The sequence below is a fragment of the Mobula birostris genome, chromosome 12 (genome assembly GCF_030028105.1).
Source record: "Mobula birostris isolate sMobBir1 chromosome 12, sMobBir1.hap1, whole genome shotgun sequence".
NCBI classification, from domain to species: domain Eukaryota; kingdom Metazoa; phylum Chordata; class Chondrichthyes; order Myliobatiformes; family Myliobatidae; genus Mobula; species Mobula birostris.
In genome coordinates, this window is record NC_092381.1 from 20,878,196 (window position 1) to 20,904,242 (window position 26,047).

General features: G+C 40.6%; 1 protein-coding gene across 1 annotated transcript in view; it reads left to right on the forward strand.

Moving 5' to 3' along the window:
• The window catches only part of cdc7 (cell division cycle 7 homolog (S. cerevisiae)), a 103,518-nt gene that overhangs the window by 55,386 nt on the left and 22,085 nt on the right, over positions 1–26,047 (forward strand). The window contains exons 5-10 of the mRNA XM_072273416.1: positions 5,035–5,128; positions 5,231–5,373; positions 7,442–7,676; positions 11,420–11,506; positions 18,280–18,458; positions 23,701–23,783. Of these exons, the coding sequence (XP_072129517.1) occupies positions 5,035–5,128; positions 5,231–5,373; positions 7,442–7,676; positions 11,420–11,506; positions 18,280–18,458; positions 23,701–23,783 (821 nt within the window). The remainder of the gene's footprint in view (positions 1–5,034; positions 5,129–5,230; positions 5,374–7,441; positions 7,677–11,419; positions 11,507–18,279; positions 18,459–23,700; positions 23,784–26,047) is intronic.

Sequence of the window (26,047 nt, forward strand, 5' to 3'; positions counted from 1 at the left end):
CCAAAGATAGAAATAGAGCCGTTTCCGAAGATGCAAGCAAAGGATTAGCCGTTCAGCACCATCATCACTTTGTCCTCGTTTCCAGAAGGCAACTTTAAAAAAAAAAGTCATTAAGGAAAAGATGATGTGAAAGTTAGCTAGCCAATAATATTCAGAACAATACCTAAAGTTTCTTTAGATGCATGAAGTGTAAAAGAGGTGAGAGTGGATATTGGACCGCTGGAAGCGATGCTGGAGAGGTAGAAATGGGAGACAAACTGAACAAGTATTTTGCATTATTCTTCACTGTGGAAGACACTAGCAGTATGCTGGAAGTTTGAGAGTGTCAGAGGTCAGAAGTGTCAAGTTGCCATTACTAGGGAGAAGGTTTTTGGGAAACTGAAAGGTCTGAAGATAGATTAGTCACTTGGCCAGATGGTGTACACCCTAGGGTTCTGAAGGAGGTGGCTGAAGAGCTTGTCAGGGCAATAGTAATGATCTTTCACAAGATTCTGGAATGGTTCCAGAAGTCTGAAAAATTGCAAATGTCAGTCCCCTCTTCAAGAAGGGAGAGGGGCAGAAGAAAGGAAATTAACCTCAGTGGTTGGAAGATGTTGGAGTCAGTTGTTAATAATGTAGTTTTGGCGCACATGCTAAAATAGGCCATGGTCAGTGTGGTTTCGTCAAGGAAAAATCTTGCCTGACAAATCTGTTGGAATTCTTTAAAGAAATAACAAGCAGGATAGACAAAGGATAATTGGTTGATGTGTACTTGGATTTTCAAAAGACTTTTGACGAAGGTGCCACAGATGAGGCTGCTTAATAAGTTAAGAGCCCATGGATAAAGCAGTGGCTGATTGGCAGGAGGCAAGGAGTGGAAACAGAGGGAGCCTTTTCTGGTTGGCTGTTGGTGACTTGTGCTGTCCCACAGGGGTCTGTGTTGGGACCGCTTCTTTTTACGTTATATGTCAATGGCTTGGATGACAAAATTCAGGATTTTGCAACATTTGCGGGCAATACAAATATAGGTGGAGGGGAAGGTAGTTTTGAGGAAACAGAGACTACAGAAGGACTTGGACAGATTAGGAGAATAGGCAAAGAAGTGGCAGATGGAATACATGCACTTTTTGTCCAAGTCTCAAGTCATGCACTTTGGTAGAAGAAATGAAAGGGTCGACTAGTTTCTAAATGGAGAGAAAATCCAAAAATCAGAGGTGCCAAGTGACTTGGGAGTCCTGTGCAGGGTTCCCTTAAGGTTAACTTGCAGGTTTAGTCTGCACTGAGGAAGGCAAATGCAATGATGGCATTTATTTCAAGAGGACTAGAATATAAAAAGCAAAGATGTAATGTTGAGGCTTTAAAAAGCATTTGGGAGGCCTCACTTGGAGTATTGTGAGCAGTTTTGGGCTCCTTATCTTAGAACGCATGTGATAACACTGGAGAAGGTGCAAAGGTGGTTAGTGAAAATGATTCCAGGATTTAATGGCTTGTTATATGAAGAGCGTTTGATGGCTTTGGGCCTGTGTTTGCTGGATTTAGAAGAATGAAGGGTGACCTAATTGAAACCTCTGTAGAGTGGATGTGTAGAAGATGTTTCCTGTGGTGGGAGAATCTAAGACCAGAGAACATAGCCTTAGAATAGAGGGTCATCTATTTTGAGTGGCAATGAGGAGGATCTGGATGAATCTGGGAACTTGTTGCCACAAGTGGCAGTGGAGTCCAAGTCTTTATGTATATTTAAGGCAGATGTTGATTGATTCTTGATTTGTCAGGGCATGAAGGGTGTTGTGTAAATGAAATCGCCAGAGAAAATTACTGGTAGATACAAAGCGCTTCTTTATTCGACAAAACAAGATACAGCAGCATCATATGGAGACGCTTTCGGTGGAAAGGTTTGCTGGCTCAGCAAATATTTATGTGCTAGACACAAAGGACAATTCCATATTTACAAAGTATAGACAATGCTTTCTTTTGAAACTACGTACAAACTTCGCACCTCCTGATTCACATCCATCCCACAGACGTCAGCATCGTCTGGACTGGGTTCCAGCTTTTAGGAATGCATTGTTCAAAATTAAATCCACAATGCAGTTTCAAGGAACAGAAGACTCGTAATCAAAGCCATTTGCTAAATGTAAATGACCTAAACCCAAAAATCACTTTAACAAAGGAATACGGGAAGAATTCAGGAGATTGGGGCTGAGAGGGAAAATAGGTCAGTAGTAATACAATGATGGGCCGAATGGCCTAATGCTGCTCCTATATCTTATGGTCTGATGTTGAATTATTAACACTAATATAATTTTGTCATTTAAGTTGGTTTACTGTTACTCAAAAGTGATGCCGCTCTCACTGTGATGATCTTACTGTTAAATAGAGGTTGAAGGCAAGAGATGTGACTTGTGTGTGCTGTCTATGCTCAAGTTGCAATTCTACCAGACTCAAATGCGTACATTTGTTGATTCAGATTTGTAATCGGTGGTACATTTAGACAGAACATGCATGTTCTGTTGATAAGGATTTATCCTGTGTCTGGTGCAGTTGTCATTCTTAATGAGAAACCTTGAAGTGAGTTTGAGCAGATGTGCTGCTGAAGTTGCCTTGATGTACTGAGGTAATCAATCTGAAAGGAAGAGAGCTGTTTTTACAAGGAGATTGCACTTCTGTTTTGTACTACATCAACTCCTTTTCTGAGAATAAGGTATTTTAACAGATTACTTTAGACTTTGTATAATACAGCAAGTGGAAGTTTGTATTGTGTTTCAACAGAAGTACTTTTCAATATTTAATGCACTTTCAATGTTAACTATTGGTTAACCTGGCTATGTCAGTTTCCTGTGGAGTCTACCTTATCATCAAATTGGGCTGCATGTAGCTCTTGTCTATTAATGTAAATAGGCTTTTGTTGCCCCCTCTGTTCCAACTCATAGTTACTTTACCATGGGTTCAATGTCAACACAAAACTCATCTTATTACGTGTGCTTGCGAGTTTTGTTGTGGTAGCATCATATACGACAAAAGAAATCTGAGGTATGGTAATTTGTAAGGTCAATGCCATTCAAATGTTACACAGTTATAATTTAATGCTACTTTAGTTAAACAAGGTCAAGAACACAATTATCAAAATCTGCTTACAGCAAACTGTTCTTTAAAAATGGATTTGTATTTACATACATTGCTATGCTAAAATATAGTATATATTTTATGTATGTTTTAATATATATTAATATAGTATATATTTTAGTATTTAATACAGCAACTGGACCAGATGGTGTACTTGTGTGGGTCCTCAGAGACTGCACTGACCAGCTGGCAGAGGTTTTTAGTGAAATCTATAACCTCTCTCTGTCCTTTACTGTGGTCCCTGCGTGCTTCAAAATACCAGCCATCGTACCAATTCCAAAGTAGTCAGTGGTAATGTGCCTTGACGACTACAGATCGATTGCGCTCACCCCCTTAGCTGCCGAGTGCCTGGAGAGCCAGGTTATGTCCCATATTAAGAATGCCATCCCTGCTACTGTGGACCAGTACCAGTTTGCCAATAGGCCAAATAGATCAACCAGGGACATCATCTCCAGTTCTGCCTTCAACACTATACTCCCCAACAAGTTGACTGCCAAACTACACAATCTGGGATTCAATACATCAATTTTCAACTGCATTCTGGACTTCTTTACCAGATGCATCCAGCAATCAGACTAGGCAAGTACACATCAACCTCCCTGACCCTGAACACCAGTGCACCTCAAGGATGTATACTGAGCCCACTCCTTTTCACACTTTTCACCCATGACTGTGCCCTTCCCTGCCTATGCCACCAACTCCATCATCAAATTTGTGGCACCACAGTGACTGGATCAATTATAAATAACATTGCAATAACATACAGAGAGGAGGTGCAGAAACTGAATGGTGCAACAACCATCACCTTTCACTCAACATCAAAAAAAAAAGAAATGATTATCGACTTTAGGGAATGAACAAGCTCCACTACTCATAAATGGTGAAGCAGTGGAAAGGCCTTCAGCTTTAAGTTCTTGGGAGTGCACCTAAAGAAGATCTCCCTTGGACCACCAACACCTCCTTGATAGTAAGGAAGGCTCAGTAGCACCTTACTATCTTAGTTTAACAAGAGCAAACCTGCCCCAAAAGCTGCTGGAAAACCTTTATTGATGTGTATTTGAGAACATACTAACCTACTGCATGACAGCATGGTACATGAGCTGCAGCATGATCGACCGAAAAGCTCTTCAACGAGTGGTCACGACTGCACAGAACATCATTGGGACACAATTATCAGATATGGAAACTATCTACAACTCACACTGTCTATGGTGGGCTTGTAACACAATGGACTCATCCCGTCCCAGTGGCACTTGTTGAATCTCCTGCCATTCAGCAGCAGATACAGAAACATCTCTGCACAGACATCCAGACTGAAACAGTTTTATCCCAAGGGCTGTAGAGCGACTGAACAATGCCCCCCTACCCACCCATAGTCCATCGGCACTATGGACAGTCTCTTAAGTGCAATAGGTGGGCATGTGCAGTATTTAGGTTTAAATGGAGCAGCTACCTTCCTTTGATATCAGAGCTCTGTTGAATTTCATCTTTAATTCTTGATGCCATTTTATATTTATTCACTGCATTTTATGACATGGGCAAGTGCAAGACTTGAATGGGGCAGCCACTATTTCTTGTTTTTAATTCACCTGTAACTTAGATGTCATTCTAAATATCTCAGATGTTATTTTAAATTTAGTCATTGTGTTTTTAGTAATTAAGTTGCCAATATGATGTTTTGCACTGAATGGAGTAGCACTGCAATCTTGTTGTCCTCAGGAATGACAACAAAGCTCTAACTAACTATAAAAATTCTTAATTCAATTCGCCTCTGAAAAAGGAAGCTTTATTGCATGTTGCTAACTATCAACATTCTGATGTTAATAGGAGAATAAATAGCTCATTAAATAATATATCTTTTATAGATAAAGGATATGAAACAGAATTATCTTTTATGTATTTTAGTTAATGCGACCAAATTATTTATTTCAGGGGTGAAGACAATGTAATGGGAGTTAAATACTGCTTAAGGAAGGATGATCATGTGGTTATTGTCATGCCATATCTGGAGCATGACTCCTTTTTGGTAAGTTTTTAGTTCAAATTGCATTTGCTGCATCTATCCTCCACATTAACTTAAAACATGAAGCTATTGATTTTTATTTTAAACATCCACATTCTTTTTCAGGATCTTCTGAGTTCGATGAAGCTGGAAGAAGTAAGAGAGTACATGTATAACTTACTGAAGGCCTTGAGACGCATTCATCACTTTGGCATCATTCATCGTGACATTAAGCCAAGCAACTTCCTGTACAATGGGTGTCTGAAAAAGTACAAATTTCTTCTTAAGAATGTTTGTGTCATGATGTAATTAAAGCACATAGTTTGGCTAAAGAGAAGCTACACATAATTTAATTGAATGCCAGAAATTTTTAGTGAGGTATTTTATTGAAAGCATGCTGTGATATAAGCCCAGTTAATACAAGTAAGTACTGCATGGATTTGTCTGAATAACGAGATTGAATTCTTTGATCTCATAATAAGGCGAGTCGATGAAGGCAGTGTGAGTGATGGATTTTATCAAGAGCTCTCAAGGTCCCATGTGGTGGATCAGTTATGAGTAAAAACTCAGAGAGAGTCAAGAGAAAGGCAGATTGTATCCAAGATTGGTTCAAAGATAGGAAGTTGAGTATTGGTTGATCGCTCTTTTTCGTGACTGGGGTTCCAGAGTCCCAGTGTTGGCCTTTTGCTTTCTTTCACTTTGTAAAGAAATTACAAAAATTGGTTGTCTGCCTTACAATGAGTAGGAAAGGTTTAAACTGCTGAAAGAGATGGGTGATGTGTTCGGTTGTGCAGAAGAAAGACAAATGACATTTAATCCACAGAAGCATGAGGTAAAGCTTCCCCAAAGGCATTATCCCTATTTTTCAGGATAACCCCACATCTTGATTACGACATATGATTCTGGTCACAGTTTTACAGAAAAGATATAAATTCCCAGGAAAGAGTACAGAGGTGATTTTTGGAAATCTCCTTACTGGAAAGTTGCACTGCAAGGAAAGTGCGCATTGGCTAGAATTGTTTTATTTGAAACAAGGGAGATGACGGAGTGAAATACGTATAAAATTTTCAGGGGCCATGTTGGAGAAGGAATATCATAATTCCTTTAGCAGAGAGGTCAAAAATGGAAGGGCCTAGATTGAAAGTAATTAGCAAAAAGGTAGGAAGAGAGGTGAGGAAAATATTTTGAACTGGGCGTGTAGGGGGCTGAAAGCTATGGTAATAAAGGAAGACATTCTTTACATTTAGACACTGGTTGAAGAGCCGTGACTTGAAAGGCGGTGGGCATCGTGCAGGGAAAGTCATAAGCATGAGAAATTCTGCAGATGCTGGAAATCCAAAGCAACACACACAAAATGCTGGTGGATCTCACCAGGTCAGGTAGCATCTATGGAAATGAATGAACAGTTGACACGCAGGAGGAACTCAGCAGGTCGGGCAGCATCCGTGGAAACGATCAGTCGACCTTTCAGGCTGGAACCCTTCATCAGGACTGAAGAGGGAAGGGGCAGAGGCCCTATAAAGAAGGTGGGGGGAGGGCGGGAAGGAGAAGGCTGGTAGGTTCCAGGTGAAAAACCAGTAAGGGGAAAGATAAAGGGATGGGGGAGGGGAAGCAGGGAGGTGCTAGGCAGGAAAGGTGAAGAAGGAATAGGGGAAAACACAATGGGTAGTAGGAGGAGGCAGAACCATGAGGGAGGTGGTAGGCAGCTGGGGGAGGGGGCAGAGTGAAATAGGGATAGGGGAAGGGAGGGGGAGGGAATTACCGGAAGTTGGAGAATTCTATGTTCGTACCAAGGGGCTGACCCCAGCACCTGCAGAGTATTTTGTGTTTATAATAAACAGTCAACGTTTCAGGCTGGAACCCTGAGTCCTGAAGACGGTTCTCGGTGCAAAATGCTAACTGCTTATTCATTTCCATAGATGCTGCCAGACCTGCTGAGTTCCATCAGCATTTTGTGTGTGCTGGTAAATCAGATTGGGTTGAGTAGATCTTTTTGGGCTAGTAGAGTTGCAATTGGCCAGTTGGGCCTCCTTTATGTTGTATATTTTCCATGATTATATAATCATGAGATTTGACTCCATTCCTTGTGGTTTTACCACAATGAAAATGTTTGTGTCCTTTTGGTTAATGTGTCGTGGTTTATGTAATGCCAGTGGAGCAGACTGTGGATTATTTTGTCTGGGTGGGTAAGTAGCATAGACTTTTGAATGCCCATCAATTAATTTCCTGGTCACTCAACAAACTGGTAATGTGCGGCTTTTGACTGAGAGAAGAGTTAACCTTTATGTCAAATTATTTTATCTTTTTACTAATTGCTTGTCTCATATGAAATTGCAGATATGCTTTAGTGGACTTCGGTTTGGCCCAGGGGACATCTGACACTAAAATTGAGCTTCTAAAGGTAGTAAAGACGGAAGACCAACAGAGAAGTTCCATAAGGAGTAAATCAACTACCAGCTCTGGAAATAAGCTTCCCTATTGTGAAACGTCGAGTAAACTCTTGGTTCAACACAGTGCTGAAAAACAACCTATTAAAAGGCCCTGGCCCCCCACGCAAGCTAAACCTGGAAAGGTTCTGTCTTTATTTTCATAACCGATTTTAGTAGAAACATAGAGAATATGGATAGGAGGGTGAGAGGGTTTTAGGCTAAATGCAGGCAAATGGGACCAGCTCAGGGGCAGCATGGATGAGTTAGGCCAAAGGGCCTGCTTTCAAGCTGTATTATTCTGACTATATAATAACAATAATAATTCTTGTTGGTTTTGTGTTTGCACCAACAATTGCTCAGTTGTTTTTGTTTAATGGTAAATGGCTAAAATGTGCTTATAATTTCATAGAATTAATTGTGTACTTCATTCTTGTGATTGGCTGCTTCCTCTAAAAGTGTGGTGGTGTACAAGATTGGTTATCAAAATACACATCCCATTATCCAGGAAATGTCTTTCAGAATCAGGTTGTTATCACAGGCATACGTCTTGAAAGTTGTTTTGTAGCAGCAGTATAGTGCAAGTTGTTAGAAAATGTATGATGTTACAATAAAAAATAAAATTAATAAACATCGCAAAGAGGAATAGCGAGTTGATGTTAATGGACCATTTAGAAATCTGATGGTGGTGGAGAGACTTGTGCCCATGATGAAGCTGGTTGAGTCTGCAGCCTCTTTTGATATTCTGCATTAGAAGCTCCACATCAGGTGATGATACAATGAGTCAGAATGCTCTCCGCAGTGCATCTGTAGAAATTTGCTAAAGTGTTCGGTGACGCACCAAATCTCTTCAAATTCATGAAGTATAGTCACTGTCATGTCTTCCTTGTGATTGTATCAACGTGTTGGACCCAGAATAGATTCCCTGAGATGTTGATGCCCAGGAACTTGAAATTGCTCACCTTTTCCACTGCTGATCCCTCAAAGTTAAAAGTAAATTTTATTGTCAGAGTACATGTATGTCACCATATACAACCCTAAAATTCATTTTATTGCGAACTTACTCAGCAAATCTGTAGTATAGTAGCTATAATAGGATCAATGAAAGATCAAATAGAGTGCAGAAGACAACAAACTCTGCAAATGCAAATATAAGTAAGTAGCAATAAGTAATGAAAAAATGAATAACAAGAGTCGTTAAAGTTAGATCATTGAGTGTAGGAACATCTCAGTGGATGGGCAAGAGTGTAGTTGTCCCGTTTTGTTCAAGAGCCTGATGTTTGTGGGATCGTAACTGTTTTTGAACCCGGTGGTGCGAATCCTGAGACTCTTGTGCCTCCTACCTGATGGCAGCAGCAAGAAAAGAGAATAGCAGGGGTGGTGGGGATATCTTGATGATGGATACTGCTTACCTTTCAACAGCATATTATGTAGAAATGCTCAATGGTAGGGAGGGCTTTACCCGTGATACACTGAGCCAAATCCACTACTCAAGTTTTCTGATCAAAGGCATTGGTGTTTCCATAACACGCTGTGATGTAGTCAGTCAATACATTTTCCACTACACATCTGAAAAAGTTTGTCAAGGTTTTTTGATGTCATGCTGACTCCGCAGATGATTAATGCTGATCAGTGTGTGTTCTTCAGACTTCTATCCCTTGAATTTCTTAGTCTTGGTGATGCTGAGTGTAAAGTTGTTGTTGTGACACCACTCAACCAGTTTCACTCCTATACACTGCCTCATCACTATCTGAGGTTCTGCCAACAGTGGTGTTTGAGCTGCGCCTAGACCGTGGTCCTGAATGTAGAGAGGGTAGGACGGTGAGCTAAGCATGCATCCTTGAGGTTAGCCTATGTTGATTGTCGGCGAGATGTTATTTCCAGTCCACACTGTTGTCTCCTGATGGGTGAATCCAGCTGCAGAGGAGGGTTCAGCGGTCCAGGTTTTGAAGCTTATTGATTAGGACTGAGCTATAATGAATGCCGAGCTATAATTAATACATAGCTGTTTGATATAGGTATTGCTTTTGTCCAGGTGGTCCAAGGCCAAGTGGAGAACTAGTGAAATTGTGTCTTCAATAGACCTGTTGCATAATCTTTGTCAGAATTTACTTCATCTATAATTTCAGAATAAGTCTTCATTGTCTTCTAGTAATGATGCCATGTCCATTCCAATATTAATTGGTTAAATCTAAACTTATATGCACTCTTCCTCTTATGCAATGTGTTCCCTCAATCTTAATATCTACTTTTTTGGCATATCGGGGCTTATCTTCGTGATAGGTTTCCCCCTGATGGGCTATTGGATGTTTAGAAAGCTCGATCCTTCAGAGATAATATGGGGTTTTTGCAGTTTTGTAGCTTGAATGTCCAAGATGAAACTTGGATCACCCAACAATGTAATTACCAAGATTTTGCTCTTGCAATCCTGTGTCAATTGTATTCAATTTTATTTCGAATGTTCTATGAGAAAATTTACCCAACATTGATCCTGCATTTGCAGTTTTGAGTCCATACTGCCACTGTTTTCATTTTCTGTATTTTCCTTTCTGTGTTCTAGTTACTGTATTATGCCCATCTTGTATTGTTTTTAAACCAAAAATATATACTGTAGTCCAGATCTCTCAAGTATTTCCTCATTGATAGTAGCTTTGTGTCTTTTTATTGCTTCCAAACCTTGCAACTGATTGGCAGAAACTGGACCTGTTTCAAGCTGTTGTCTGACCAGGCACTGCAGTCTCTTACTAGTTACAGATCTACCCCTTTTTTCCAGTTGCATACATTGTGCATTCCATTTTCCCTTTCATTTGTTTGGCACATTGTCCTTGTCATTGCATTGACTGTGCAGATGAAGGGTCTCAAGCTGAAATATCAGCTGCCCCATTTCCCTATACAGATGCTGCCTGACTTGCTGAATTGCTCCAGCATTTTGTGTTTTTTTTTGCTTCCTTTGCCCTGAATAGAGTTTCTAGTCATCTGACAGCACACTGATTATTTTTGTGTGCATATTGTCATTTATATACTCCATCCAATTCCTGCTGCTAGCCAAGTAACTAATTAAAATTATTTGGTTGATTATACTCGTAGTTGTGATTAATGGTATAACAGTATTTCATTATTTTTGTTATCATATCAGTTTGATAATGATTGTCAGGAATGTTGAAGTAAAAACAGCTTTTGCACTGGGTAATTGCTGAGGCAATTAGCAAGGCCAAATGTGGTTTATTGAAATGTTCATCCCAAACTTCGAGGCTTGTACCATTGCACAAATTTCAGCTGGATTGAATTTGTTTGATTACTGATCTATCAAGCCCTGGACCGTATGTTTGTTTGGAATTGTTACTTAGGCTTATTGGATTTACAGTAACAAGATGCAATTATATAAAATTGCTGCAAAATTGAAGCTCTGCTGGAGAAAGGAGAAACTGAATTTGCTAGAAGGATGATTGATAACCAGAGCATAGAGAATAGGAAGAAGAAGCTGAGGGGAGATCGGAATATTTTTTGCCCACTGATATTCATTCCTTGACAGCAGATTCCATGGCAGCATTCACAAGGAATTGCTTATATAATTCCCAAAATGCTGGTGGGGGAGCGGGGAAGGGGGTTGGGGAAGCAAGGAAGATGGGATGAAGTACAGAACTCTTGGCTAAAGCTATTGCTGTGTGCCAAGTGGCTGCAACCTTTACCATATGCATGGGATTCTGTTTCCCCAACATTATATGGCTCAGTTTCTTTCATTATCTGTCACTGTTTAGGGTTGCATGTTTTAAAACATTAAGTCAAAAATTACATTTAGGGCTTTGTTTGGGCTGTATATATATATGTTATTTTACATGTGTCACACCACCTGAAGCGCAAAAACAGATTTAAGTTTTTTTTATTGTAGGGGGAGTCTTCAGTTCCACGATCTGTATTTGGGGAAAGAAATATGAATGTTCGTAGTTCTGGAATTAGTGAGGGAGTAAATATAAAGGTAAGGAAACTACAGCAAGAAATTAAAAACACCTTGAATCAACTGATTTTTACATTGTATGCATTTTGGAGATTAACATCAGTTCTATTAGCTAACACCATGCTTCTATGACCTGAGTGATTTATGTGCTGTATGTAATCCAACAGCTGGATTTTTATTTTGGACAGTTAATATTAAATTAATAGTAGTCCAAACTGGATACTATACTTACTGACTTGAGTACCAACTGATTACCTTTAAATTACTACAATTTAGTAATTTGACACAACAGCAATCCTCTATTTGGTATTGAGAGCTCTTGAATTAATTCTAGTACTATTGGCTGTACAGTTAAGTTTTCATGTGACTGTCATAATAGCTAAACTTTTAAGCTGTTACTGGATGATGTTTCTTCTGTTTTGTCACTTAAACAAAGCAAAATTCATCATGGTCACTTGTTTGTTTTGCTCTCCTTCCATTTGCCTCTCCTTTTGAATCCTAGTACTTTCTTTATAGATCCCTGGAATATAAACCCAGTTAATCATTTGCATCTCTGATTTGCCACCTTGTAGCTAAAAAGCCTTCAATCACATGACTTCCACTGTTGCTGATCTGCATATTCACACCTTATCTCAACTATTGATTCCCTAATTGCACTTCAATAATTGCACTTCAAAGTCATCTCCCTCACCATGATTATTGTTCAGTTTATCTCGGTTTTAAATCCCTAGAGACTGCGTGACATGCTTGAATATTTGCAACAGACTGCAAATCTGCACAACCATGTTATATGCTATTGACCAGAGTTGCTTGGTTTTTCAGGATCACACAAAATGCTGGAGGAACTCAGCAGGCCAAGCAGCTTCTCGGGAAAAGAGTAAACAGCTGACGTTTCGGGCTACCTGCCCTGCTGAGTTCCTCCTGCATTTTCTGTGTATTAATTTGATTTCCAGCGTCAGCAGATTTTTCTCTTGTTTATTTTTCACAATCATACTGGACTCAAAGGATGATTTATTTCCTTAAAATTCTTGTCCACTGTCCTCTCTGCTCCGACTTCCAATAAGTTTTGAGCGCTTGTGCATTTGTTTGTTAAAACTGGGACCATCTGCTTGATTGCCTCTGCAACCTCCCTTACTTTCCTTAATTTTGTTATAGTATTGAAGCAGGGTGAACAGAAAAATCTCCATAATGAAACCTGATTCCAATTAGGCTTGGTTCGCTAATCTCTCTCTCACATCCCTGGTCACTGTCACTCATAAACTTTCTGAGGTGCCCAGAAAATCACCTTCCTGTGCAAACAACTTTATTCCTGTGGAGTTCTAGAATGGCTTTGTCGAGCACCTCTGCACTATCCATCATAAGCAGGACTTCCTGGTGGGCAAACATTTTAATTCCGATTCCCATTCTCATTCCAATGTGTTGATCCATGGCTGCCACTTGCGCCGAGATAAGGCCACCCTCAGGTTGGAGGAGCAGCACCTTATATTCTGTCTAGGTACCCTCCAACCTGATGATATATTGATTTCTCCTTCTGGTCCAATATTCTCTGTTCTCCCCCCCCCCCATTTCCCACACTTGACCTTTTACTTCTTATCACCTGTCTGTTATTTTCCCCTGGGTCCCTGCCTGCTTTCCTTTCTTCCACTCTCCTCTCTTTATAAGTTTCTTTCTTCTCCAACCCTTGACTTTTCCCACCCACCTGGCTTCATCTTCCAGCCAGCCTCTTTCCCCTCTCCCCACCGTTTAATTCAGGCATTTCCCCCCTTTCCCTCTCTGTCCTGAAGAAGGATCTCTGCCTAAAACTTTGACTGTTTTCTCTTTTCCATAGATGCTGCTTGACCAGCTAGCTGAGTTCCTCCAACAGTTTGTGTGTGTTGCTTTGTAGCGTTGTTGTTAACCATCTCTTCCGGCTTGGTTCCCATGTAAACTGAAATTATTAATGGTTCTCTTTTGTCAGTGGCCATCAATCCCTTCTGCTATCCACAATCATCACTTTTCATTTCAAAAAATAGAATAATTTAACCCCCTGCACTTGGAAACAGCTGCCACATCTTAAACCCGCCTTTCCTCAGCAAATCAAACCTCACAAATCTGTCTTCCCCACAACCAAAATGTTGGAATTCCTCCAATTAGGTTTCTGTTGTTGCCATGGATGCTCCTAGTAAGTTACAAATAATTATGAAGCTGATAAACAATCCCTTCTTGGATTGTAGCCCATCGCAGTCTTTGGCAATCAACCAGATAGATTTCAACTCTTCTCCTTTATTGTTCATAAAAGAGCAACTTTAGGGGTGTAACTGCTTCCAGTTTTATCTATTTCCAGTCATAGCCAGAGAATGATCAGTAAAGCTTTTTCTTGAGTTATCCAAGATTATCATTTTGTCCTCTTTTTATGTGTTGCTCTGGATAGCCAGCATCTGTGTAGAAATCCTTGTGTTTCTGATTTACTCTCTCTTGTTCCCCTCAGTTCTGCTCCACAATCATTGACTCAGTTCATCTAGTATCTCATACTGCTCATTTGACTTCAAACTATTGAAATTATTCCCTTCTATGCTAATGTTGGGAAGATTAGAACCATTGTCTTTAATTACTGCCATAGACTCTTGCTCCTGGCTTTTGATTTTATTAATTTTAAATTTAAAGAAATAGGAAGCTGCTTTAAAAACTTAGCAGGTAATGAGAAGGAAACACTATGTTTCAAGTTGATGGTCTTTCATCTGAAAGTCATCCATTTTCCTGGCACTATCTGTAGTTGATTTTTGATGTATGCAATGAACTGAGCTTTCAAACACTTCCTACACCTTCACTAAGACCACAGGGGTTGTGTTTGGCAGTGTAAATTCTACAGCTGTTTTTGCTCATCTGTGATATCCTCATGTATACTTGTAACCACCTGTATTCCACTATCTGCATGCTTGAAGTCATCTAGAAGTTCCACTGCTAACTCTCACCATCCTCTGCTTGCTGACTAATACTTTTTTTTCTAGTTTTGTAATTTGTCAGTTATAAAACCAATATACATTGTTTATGCAGTTTCCATTTCATCTCTATAGCCTCCTGCATCTTTCATACATTCCTTACCTTATCCCTAAACTCAGAAATTCTTTCCTTAGCACGTCTCACCCTTTCAAACATTCTTAAAAATTACCTTTCTGCCCAAACATAGGCTGCTCTATTCTAATATCTCCCTGCATGATCTGTCTGAAACTTTGTTGGTAACACTCCTGAGACGATTCAAAGTTCAAAATAAATTTATTATCAAAGTACCTGTACTGTATGTCACTGTATGCAACCCTGAGATTTATTTTCCTGAGGGCATTCAGCTTAAATATAAAGAAACACAATAAAATCAGAAACCATGCAGAAGACGACGAACAAATGTTCAAAAGACAATCTGTGCAAATACAAAAAGAAAAATAAAACCAAAATAATAATTATAATAAATAAATTAGCAATAAGTATCGAGAACATGAGATGAAGTGAGTCCATAGGTTATGGGTATAGGTCGGTGTTGGGTGAGTGAAGTTATATTCTCTGTTTCAAGAGCCTGATATTTGAGGGATAATAACTGTTCCTGAGCCTGGTGGTGTGGGTCCTGAGGCTCCTGTACACCATCGTGACGGCAGCAGTGAGAAGCGAGCATGGCCTAGGTGGTGAGGGTCCTTAATAGATGCTGCTTTTCTGCGACGGCGCTCTGGATACATGTGCTCAATGGTGGGGAGGCCTTTGCCTGTGATGGACTGGGCTGTACCCACTACTTTTTATAGGTTTTTCCAGGTCTTGTTGCAACCAGTCAGTATTGCACATCTATTGAAGGTTGTCAAAGTTTTAGATGACATACAGAATCTTCGCAGACGACTGAGTAGAGACGCTGCCGTGCTTTGTCCCCCAACCAAGAATCCCAGCGACTGAGCTGAACTTGGCAGAGCCCACATGGCGGGGGTTCAGGATATCATAAAGAGAGTAAAGTCATCTGCTGCCCCAAGGCCAAGTGGTATACCCTACAAGGTGTATAAGAAATTCCCAAAGCTCCTCCAGAGGTTGTGGAAGATGATGAGGAAGATTTGAACCAAAAGCTGTATCCCACCAAGCTGGAAAATGGCTGAAGTGTGCTTTGTTCCCAAGGAAGAAAGTTCCTCTGCAATCACTGAGTTTAGGACAATCTCCCTCCTTAGCGTGGAGTGCAAGATATTCTTCTCGGTGCTTGTGAAAAGGCTGACCTCTTACTTAAGGGAGCACCATAATATCAGCACATCCATCCTGAAAGATGCCATTGTGGGTTTTTCTGGGTGCCTTGAACACACCTGGAATCAGCCATTGATCCGCGAGTCCGGGCAGAAGAAAGGCAACCTCACAGTCGTCTGGTTAAACCTAGCCAACACTAGCGGGCCAATTCCACATATCCTCATCCTGGACCACTACCATATCCTGCCAGTAACGTGAGACAGGATTACCAGCTACCTGGGAGGATTCAACTCAGCCATAGACCAGGTAGTGAGCCCCCTTAAATTGAGAAAGATCATTGGCAGCCCATGCCTGGGACGGCAAGGCCTCGGCTCTGCACACTTCCAACAATGGGGGAGTGCAAGTGCAAGGGGTAGGCATGACATGGTCCAGGCAGAGGCACAGAACCGTGACGGCGAAAAGCGGTTATCGAAGGCAGTGGAGTTGGGGGTCACAGGGTGCCTTGACGAAATGGGATCTTCCCAAGCACAAGATCACTTGGCCAGAGCTTTGGAGTCTGGAGCTGTTTCACATGTCTTTCCTCCTGCGATTCATATATGATCCTTTCCCTACACCATCACAGTTGCACACATGGGGGAGAGAGAGCTGCAAGCTTTGTGGTCAGTGAGGTTCACTGGGATGTGTACTGTCAGGATGCAAAACAGCTTTAACGCAATGAAGGTATGGGTGGCGCCATGACAAGGTCCTGCTGTCCCTTGCTGACCTACTGGAACAGGAGAGGTGTAAAAAGAGACCAGTTGGCAGAGAGGCAAACAGGGCAGTCATTTTCATCAAGGAGAGGGTCACGCCAGTCATACAGTATTAAAGAGGCCTAAATCCAATCTGCTGAAAACTGCCTGATTATGGGAGATGAGGGTCAATGTGAGGAGGAAGCTACAGTTCCTGGAAGTGGTACAAGCAACGCCTTGACCAGACATCGTACTGTGGTCCACTGAAGACAAGAAAACCATCTCGGTGGAGCTCACAGTACTATGGGAGGAAGGATGCAAGGAGGCTTACAAGAGGAATGCTTCGCAGAACCAGTCCTTCGTCCAGGAGTGCAGGGATAAAGGATGGCAGCCATGGCTATTCCACTGCAGATTGGCTGTAGAAGATTCCCAGAAAGTTTGGCATGGAGGTTGCTGTCTGCGCTGGGCCTTGATGCTTGATGAAAAGAGCAAAAACCAAGCAGCTCGCAAGATGGGGGAGGAAGCAGAAAGAGCCTCTTCCTGCATATGGAGCAGGCAAGAGGAATTGAGCTGGAAGTCAGGAGCAGATGGGCAGTGACTTGGCCACCACTGCTGACCTGCCAACTGGAGAGTGTAATAATGTTTACGCGTCAAAACATGAACCAAGCAAAGATCTGTCACTATGAACTGAAAATTGAAGGTAATTATGAATATTCAGAATATTCTGGTTGCAGAAATTGAAGAATAGGCATGGCTTTAAATTTTTGTAAAGATTTTAAAGATAAAACATTTACCGATTATGAAGCAGCAGAGAAATTCATTAGTTTGCCAAGATCGTCGCTGATAAAAATCTAACACCAGAACAAGTCTACAATGCTGATTGTTTTTGTACCTTACATAAGCCTAAAAAAAGTAAAATACAAATACAGTGTACTGTAACCTTGTTGTCAAAACACGATATCTTAGGTGAAGACTGAAAGCCTGCCGTTGTTTGTTGTTTAACAGCTTATTCAGGTAATCTCCCAATGCTGCTGTGCTGCTTTTCTTATCCTGCACTCATTATGTTTACATTATATTAATGGTGGGTAATAATTTTTACTGTTAACTACATGTGCGTGATGAACAAGTATAAGACAAATACTGCTTTCTGGTAGCGCATAAATTCCAAGTTGGAAATGTTGGCTAACCCAAAATATCTCAAAGTATATTCCAAAGTCCAAAATCCCAAACACTTCCAGCCCCAAGCATTTTGAATAAGGTTTACTCAACTGGTATCACCAAAGGCTTTGAATTGAGAATGCCCAATAAATTTAGTTAATTAAATATACTTTAAATTTAGTGATTCTGATATTAATATGAATGCTATTCTTATGTGTCAGGTAATATTTGAAGAGAACAAAACAAATCTGTTAAATGTCCTCAGAGCAACATGCAGAAGAGTTTTCTCTGAGGTTGCAAATGGAAGTTTGTGCAGGTTGAACTGAAGTGAAACTACACCTTAGTTTCTGTGCAAACTAATTTGTATGAACCATTATTTAAAATAGGATGTGAATTAGTTCATTCAACTGATTATTGACTCTGCGATGATTAATAATACTATTGTTCTCATAATATGAATCTATGGGATTCAGTAAATTTTTGAGAAGCAAAAAAATAAATTGCCTTTAAGAACTGCTGTTTACTGAGTGATATATACTTACTGATATTTTGGGATTTTAGTATTGCATCTTCATAACTTGCTTGTGACTTTCAAAGTACTCAGGAAAACTAGATTGCAAACACGTGAACAGATTGGGCAGCCATTTGGTGACTGCTGGTTTAGATACTTACTGAATTTGCTTATGAGTTTCTCCTTTCTTGGACTCAATTTTTGTTTTACAGCCAGCAAGATCTACAAAGACTGCAGATATAACCTCCAGGAAAATATTAGTGGCCAAACGCAAAGTGGGATCACCAAAAGGTGCTTCAAGTTGTTCAATCCGGAAGCCCAGCATTTGTCCAGCAAACCTGACCTGTGATTGTTATACCACAGACAAGATTTGCAGTGTTTGTCTTTCAAGGTAAAGTAAAATGTACTACTTAAGAATTAGTTCTTTGTTAAGAAACATAAAATAGCAAAATGAATTGTTTTGTCAAAATACCAGAACCTTATAATTTAAAAAGTCAGTCTTATTTAAATATTTGAGGCAATTGTATAATTGTGCACACGAGATTCTGCAGATGCTGGAAATCTAAAGCAACACACAAAATGTTGGAGGAACTCAGTAGGTCAGGCAGCATGAATAGAGAGGAATAAACATTCAACATTTGATGCCGAGACCTTTCATCAGTACTGGAAGAAGGGCTTCTTCCCCCTTCCTTCTGATCCTAATGAAGGGTTTCAGCCTGAAACGTCAGCTCCTTATTCATTTCCATTGATGCTGACTGACCTGCTGAGTTCCTCCCACATATTTGTGTTGTGTAATAGTGCAGTAAGATTGTAAACCATACTTACCAGAAATTTACTTAATATTTGAAACATAAACTGTTATGTTATAACATGGACTAAACTCAAAATTAAGCTTACGGTCTCTATTAATATCTAACGATGTCAACCTCCCTTGCACTTGACACTTCTTTATGAACTAGTATCTTTGACTTGCAGGTTAGTACAGATTAAGGACAGTAGCCCTCATGTACTTGAGCCCACAATGGAAAAGTTAGATATTCCTTCAACTCATTTTGCTTACTATCGTTGAAGGCTTTAGTTCTGAGTTTGAGAACAATCTTGGATGTTTAGCTTCCTGATCCACATTCAGTATTCTATTACCCAATCTGTTTAGAATAGAGGAAACTCTGGTTTTTTTGTTTCCATCTTCCTCTCGCATTGTATCTAGTCCTGCATGAACTAACTGCATTCACTGCACTAGGTGGCAGTCTGCTCAAAGTTTAACTTATTTAGATGTGAAGCTGTTGACCTTAAGGTTATGGCCAAAACAAACTTATCTAATTCTGGCAATTCAGCAGAGAACCACCAGCAAGGTCCACTTGGTGGGTCAGCATGTTCCTGACTTGCCACATGTCATTGCAGAAATCAAAAGCATGTCTGCTCTCCGCAGTTCATCTCCCTTCCTCTGCAGCTGAAATCTGCGCTGAATCCAAGAGCAGAATGTAGACGTACTAAGCAGAGCCATTGGATATGCTTGACAATTATACAGTCACTGATCAGCAAGTGCTTAATCTTCTTTAGTTATATCAGATAAATGTCTAAATGTGTTTAAACTTAATAAAGTAAATCCCCACTATTTTCAGATGATATGAGGCATTTGGATGTCTTTGATTAATAGGAGCATTTAGAAACTTGGGAAAGAAAGAGTTGGAGTAATATTCATTCTCACTGTAGGCTCAAGCTCATAATTACATTAATGGAGAGTCATTAGGGCAAGGTCTCAGGATCCACCTCTTAAGGTCTGAGAGGGTAGTTTGGGCTGTGAGGCCTGGGGCTCCATTACAACTGCCAAGAGAGGAAAAACTTCATGCAGCTATTTAGAATGTAGTTGAGCACAAGGTGTGGGCTGTGTTGAGTGTAATCTAACCTGTCCTTATCCCTCATTCGTTGTACCATTTACCACTTGCCTGCCCCAGACATTCACATCATCATTTTGGCTTTAATCCAGCAGTTCTCAGCCTTTTATATGCCATGGGCCAATACCATTAAGCAAGGGATCCGTGGACCCCAGGATGGGAACCCCTTCTTTAAGTATTAAACCACACCTTGTTCGGTCCACCCAGTACTCTCTTCTTTGAAAGTCACAACACAGCTGTATTTTCAGCTATCTACCCTTTATCCTATTTTCGCATGTCATTCCTGTAACCATAAAACTACTTTAAACAAATCTTTGCTTCCATCTCAAAGTTCAAAATAAAATTTATTATCAGTGTACATACATGTCACCACATATTTGCTCAAATTCACCTTTAATCTTTTATTTTCTAATTACAGTTCTGTTTTCTCTCACTTTGGCTGGTGAGACACAATATTTTGCAGTCAGCTAATAAAACTAATAACTATTCTATTAAATATACTTTTTCTGGACTATGATCACTACAATCCCACAGCCTGTAATTTCCCTTTGGGAGTTGTGCTTTTGAACCATGTGTATGACCTGGTGTTTTGCAGTATCCTGAAGGATTTGGTGAACTGGATTCTCGGGAATACAAGTATGACTGCACCGGCCATTGCTGGAGTGGACTCTGGGTCAGATTAAAGTGGCAGGGCCCAGGCCAAGAACAAAAACACTGACTGATGTTTAACTGATTTTAAGTGCCAAGCCAGATTAGAAAGATTAAGGCATTGAGGCCAAGGTTGTTAAGGCAAACTGACTCACTCCTACGTAAGGCTTTGCTCACCTCAGCTCTGAACTGGTTCCATGGCTGTGGACTCACTTTCTGCTGGTCATGTTCTGTGCATTATTTGTTTACTTACTGCGTGCATGATTTGTTCTTTGTTCATACATCAGATGTTTGGTGGTCTTTATGGTGTAGTGTTTTCTGTGGATTTGATTGTATTTCTTTGTTCTGATGCTGCTTGGAAGAAGATGAATCTAATTGTATACAGTATACTGTACATACTTTGATAAGAAATGTATTTTGACTTCTCCAATAAACAGAAGTCTATTCAAAGGCATAGTAGAACTAGATTCTTACCACTAACATTCCTGGGGTCATGATTGATCAGACATCAACTGTACCAGCCACATAGTAAAGTAGATCTAAGAATGAGTCAGAGGCTGGGTATCATATAGTGAGTGACTCACCATCTGAAACCTCAAGCTTTCCCACCATCCACAAGACAGGTCAGGAGTGCGATAGAATGAGTGGAGTGCCATCAACTCTGTAGAATCTCAACATTGTCCAAGGCAAATTAGACACTCCAACAACCTCCCTTAGCATTGATTTCCTAAACAGTGGCTAGTAAGTTTGTACGATTTACAAAATGCATTGTAGTTATTCACCTAGATTATACCAAAGACACCTCCAAGACCGGCAATCTCGTGAGATCATCAGGCATATGGAAGCGCCACCATCTGTAGGTTCTCCTCCCAAGTGGCACAGCATCCTGACTTGGACCTGTATCAATGATCCTTCATTGTCACTGGGTGTAAGTGCTGGAACTAACTAACCAGCAGCATTGTGAGAGTAACTTCACCACGAGGACCACAGTGGTACAAAATGACTGTTCACCAGCTTCTCAAGGGGATTAGGGATGGTCAGTAAATGCTGGCTTTGCCCGTTGTGTCAGAATGAAAAATTTAAGAGGAGGTCATTAAGATGGCTCACTCCTGACATCCCAGAAATGTTCCATTATCTGCAAAACCAAACTCAGGAGTGTGGTTGAATACCACAGTTATTGTGGATTTCCAGCATTTGCCGAATCTCTAGTACAGGTGCACAATCCCTTATCTGAAATCCTTGGGGCCAGTTACATTTCGGAATTCAGAATTTTTAGGATTTCAGACCCCTGCCCCCGATACCAAAAAAACACGTGTGCTCAAGTCCCTTATTTAACTTGTCTCAGTCGGGTGGACTTTAGGACCCAGCGGAGCACCAAACGTACGCACATCCTCCCGTATACTTTCAATCATCTCAAGATTACTTTTAATACCTAATACAATGTAAATGCTATGTAACTAGTTGTTATACTCTATTGTTTAGGGAATAGTGACAAGAAAAAATTTTATTTCCAACAGAAACATTCAATAAAACATAAAAATATACAGCTTTAAACAAACCGAATCAAACACATGGTAAGTGACTTATTGGAATAAATGTAGAACGTCACTGTCACCATAAAACTTCAGTAACTTGTCTTTCTGTTTATTTAAATCATACACAGTGGTAGTTCTGACACTATTCAGTAAGACGCTGCACAGACACACCACGATCAAGCTTCTGCAATAACTCCACTTTCTGCGTTATTGATAATGATAGATGCTTCCTTCTCTTTTTCTCATTGTTACCCATAGGGGTATCTGCAGCTCTTTTTGACATTTTCACAGTGAAATTAAACACAAAGTCAACAGTGAACACAAAATATCAGCGAACAGCAAATGTACGTGTAACCAGTACGAGCACTGAGCCACAACTGACGAATGGCGGCCTCTGCTAGTGGCTGCCACATCACACCTGAATGACGTCAGCTGTGGCGAAAAAAGCTTTGGTTTTCGGAGTGTTTTGGATTTCAGAATTTCGGATAAAGGAACGTGCACCTGTATTTATTAATTCCCTTCAGCATTGCCACAAGTGACAAAGGTGTTTACCTTTTCCAAAACACTCCACATTTTGTACACATGTTCTACATTCATAACCTCTGTTCCCAAATTTACACGGTAAGAGAGTGAATTGGAGCAGTGCCACTGGAAGTTACCATCCAAATTGCAAGCAATTCTGATGGGCTAAATCATGGAACTTCCAACCCGACTGCTTTGTGAGACAACATTCTTCAGGACCGCATTGTTTCAAGGAGGCAGCTCAGCTATACCTGCTCAAGTGCATTTGGAGATGGGGTAATAAATGCTACCCTTCCCAGTGAAATGAATACTGAAAAATTGAACTAAAGTCTGGGGCATAATTAAAATCACAAAGAAGTGAAATGGAAAATCTACTAATCCAAAACTTTATTGTACTAAGACAATCCAAGTGCATTTGTCAGAAATGTGAAATATGCTGGGTGGTGGGAGTTGTTGTTTTTGCTGTTGCTTGAGCTTGTGAGGGGGAGGAGGGGACACTTTGGGGTTCTAATGTTTCCTATCATTGATTCTTTTTTTTTCTGTTTCATCGATGTCTGCAATGAGTAAGAATTTCAGGTTGGATACTGTATACATTCCCTCATCTTAAATTGAATCATTAAAACATGTTGAGGCTTATAATCTGAGTTTTACAACAGCCAACTTAATTGATATGTTATAGTGGGGGAAAAATTAACTTAATCGTTGCTTGATTCTTGAGAGGTTATTTACAATGCAACACACAAAACAAGGGAGGAACTCAGCAAGTCAGGCAGCATACATGGAAATGAATGAACAGTTGACCTCTCTTCAGGACTGGAAAGGAAGGGGGATTTCTGGCATCTTCACCTTTCCAGTCCTGAAGAAGGGTCTCAGCCTAAAATGTTGACTGTTTATTCATTTCGATGGATGCTGCCTGTCTGCTGAGTTCCTCCATCGTTTTGTGTGTGTTGCTTTGGATTTCCACCACCTGCAGGCTTTCTCATGTTTGGGTTACTTGCATGTTATCAAATAAACCTAACTTTATTTTTGTTAGACGTCAGCAAGTGGCACCAAGAGCAGGTACTCCAGGATTCAGAGCTCCAGAAGTCTTAATGAAGTGCCCTCATCAGACTTCAGGTATGGAAGGGTTAAAATAATTTTGTTTTGGTTTCAGTAGGAAACCAAGCTTAAGTAATGTGGGAGAAAGGTGTGTGGGTTGTTTCAGCATTTATGTTAAATCACCCTTTTCCTTAAAATTTCTTCAAAACAAAGACTTCTTGTATGTTCCCCTTGAGAGGAAACATTTGCCTGTGCAGGTCATAAAGCAATTGGGGATAGCTCAACACGCTGGTCTTTTCCTTCAAATAGACCAATTTTGATGAAATATTAGGAACTGTGACTTCGGCCAGGTGTTGTGACTGTAATTGTTGGCATTGAGTTTTTTTCATTGGAACTTGCTTGGATGCGTTATTTACCCCAAATTTGAATTTCATGGACTGAGAAAAGTACAAAGGAAGCAACCGTGTTTAGTACAAAATTGATAAAGTTCTCTTTCAAGTTTGTAAGGGAACACCAACAGATGTTTGGTGTCATTTATAGTCTCTTAACATAGAAACATAGAAAATAGGTGCAGGAGTAGGCCATTCGGCCCTTCGAGCCTGCACCGCCATTTATTATGATCATGGCTGATCATCCAACTCAGAACCCTGCACCAGCCTTCCCTCCATACCCCCTGATCCCCGTAGCCACAAGGGCCATATCTAACTCCCTCTTAAATATAGCCAATGAACCGGCCTCAACTGTTTCCTGTGGCAGAGAATTCCACAGATTCACCACTCTCTGTGTGAAGAAGTTTTTCCTAATCTCAGTCCTAAAAGGTTTCCCCTTTATCCTCAAACTGCGACCCCTCGTTCTGGACTTCCCCAACATCGGGAACTATCTTCCTGCATCTAGCCTGTCCAATCCCTTTAGGATTTTATACGTTTCAATCAGATCCCCCCTCAATCTTTTAAATTCCAACGAGTACAAGCCTAGTTCATCCAATCTTACTTAATATGAAAGTCCTGCCATCCCAGGAATCAATCTGGTGAACCTTCTTTGTACTCCCCATATGGCAAGGATGTCTTTCCTCAGGTTAGGGGACCAAAACTGCACACAATACTCCAGGTGTGGTCTCACCAAGGCGTTGTACAACTGCAGTAGGACCTCCCTGCTCCTGTACTCGAATCCTCTCGCGATAAATGCCAGCATACCATTCGCCTTTTTCACCGCCTGCTGTACCTGCATGCCCACTTTCAATGACTGGTGTATAATGACACCCAGGTCTCGTTGCACCTCCCCTTTTCCTAATCGGCCACCATTCAGATAATAATCTGTTTTCCTATTTTTGCCACCAAAGTGGATAACTTCACATTTATCCACATTAAATTGCATCTGCCATGAATTTGCCCACTCACCCAACCTATCCAAGTCACCCTGCATCCTCTTAGCATCCTCCTCACAGCTAACACTGCTGCCCAGCTTCGTGTCATCCGCAAACTTGGAGATGCTGCATTTAATTCCCTCATCCAAGTCATTAATATATATTGTAAACAACTGGGGTCCCAGCACTGAGCCTTGCGGTACCCCACTAGTCACTGCCTGCCATTCTGAAAAGGTCCCGTTTATTCCCACTCTTTGCTTCCTGTCTGCTAACCAATTCTCTATCCACATCAATACCTTACCCCCAATACCGTGTGCTTTAAGTTTGCACACTAATCTCCTGTGTGGGACCTTGTCAAAAGCCTTTTGAAAATCCAAATATACCACATCCACTGGTTCTCCCCTATCCACTCTACTAGTTACATCCTCAAAAAATTCTATGAGATTCGTCAGACATGATTTTCCTTTCACAAATCCATGCTGACTTTGTCCGATGATTTCACCGCTTTCCAAATGTGCTGTTATCACATCTTTGATAACTGACTCCAGCAGTTTCCCCACCACCGACGTTAGGCTAACCAGTCTATAATTCCCCGGTTTCTCTCTCCCTCCTTTTTTAAAAAGTGGGGTTACATTAGCTACCCTCCAATCCTCAGGAACTAGTCCAGAATCTAACGAGTTTTGAAAAATTATCGCTTAATGCATCCACTATTTCTTGGGCTACTTCCTTAAGCACTCTGGGATGCAGACCATCTGGCCCTGGGGATTTATCTGCCTTTAATCCCTTAAATTTACCTAACACCACTTCCCTACTAACATGTATTTCGCTCAGTTCCTCCATCTCACTGGACCCTCTGTCCCCTACTATTTCTGGAAGATTATTTATGTCCTCCTTAGTGAAGACAGAACCAAAGTAATTATTCAATTGGTCTGCCATGTCCTTGCTCCCCATAGTCAATTGCACCTGTTTCTGTCTGTAG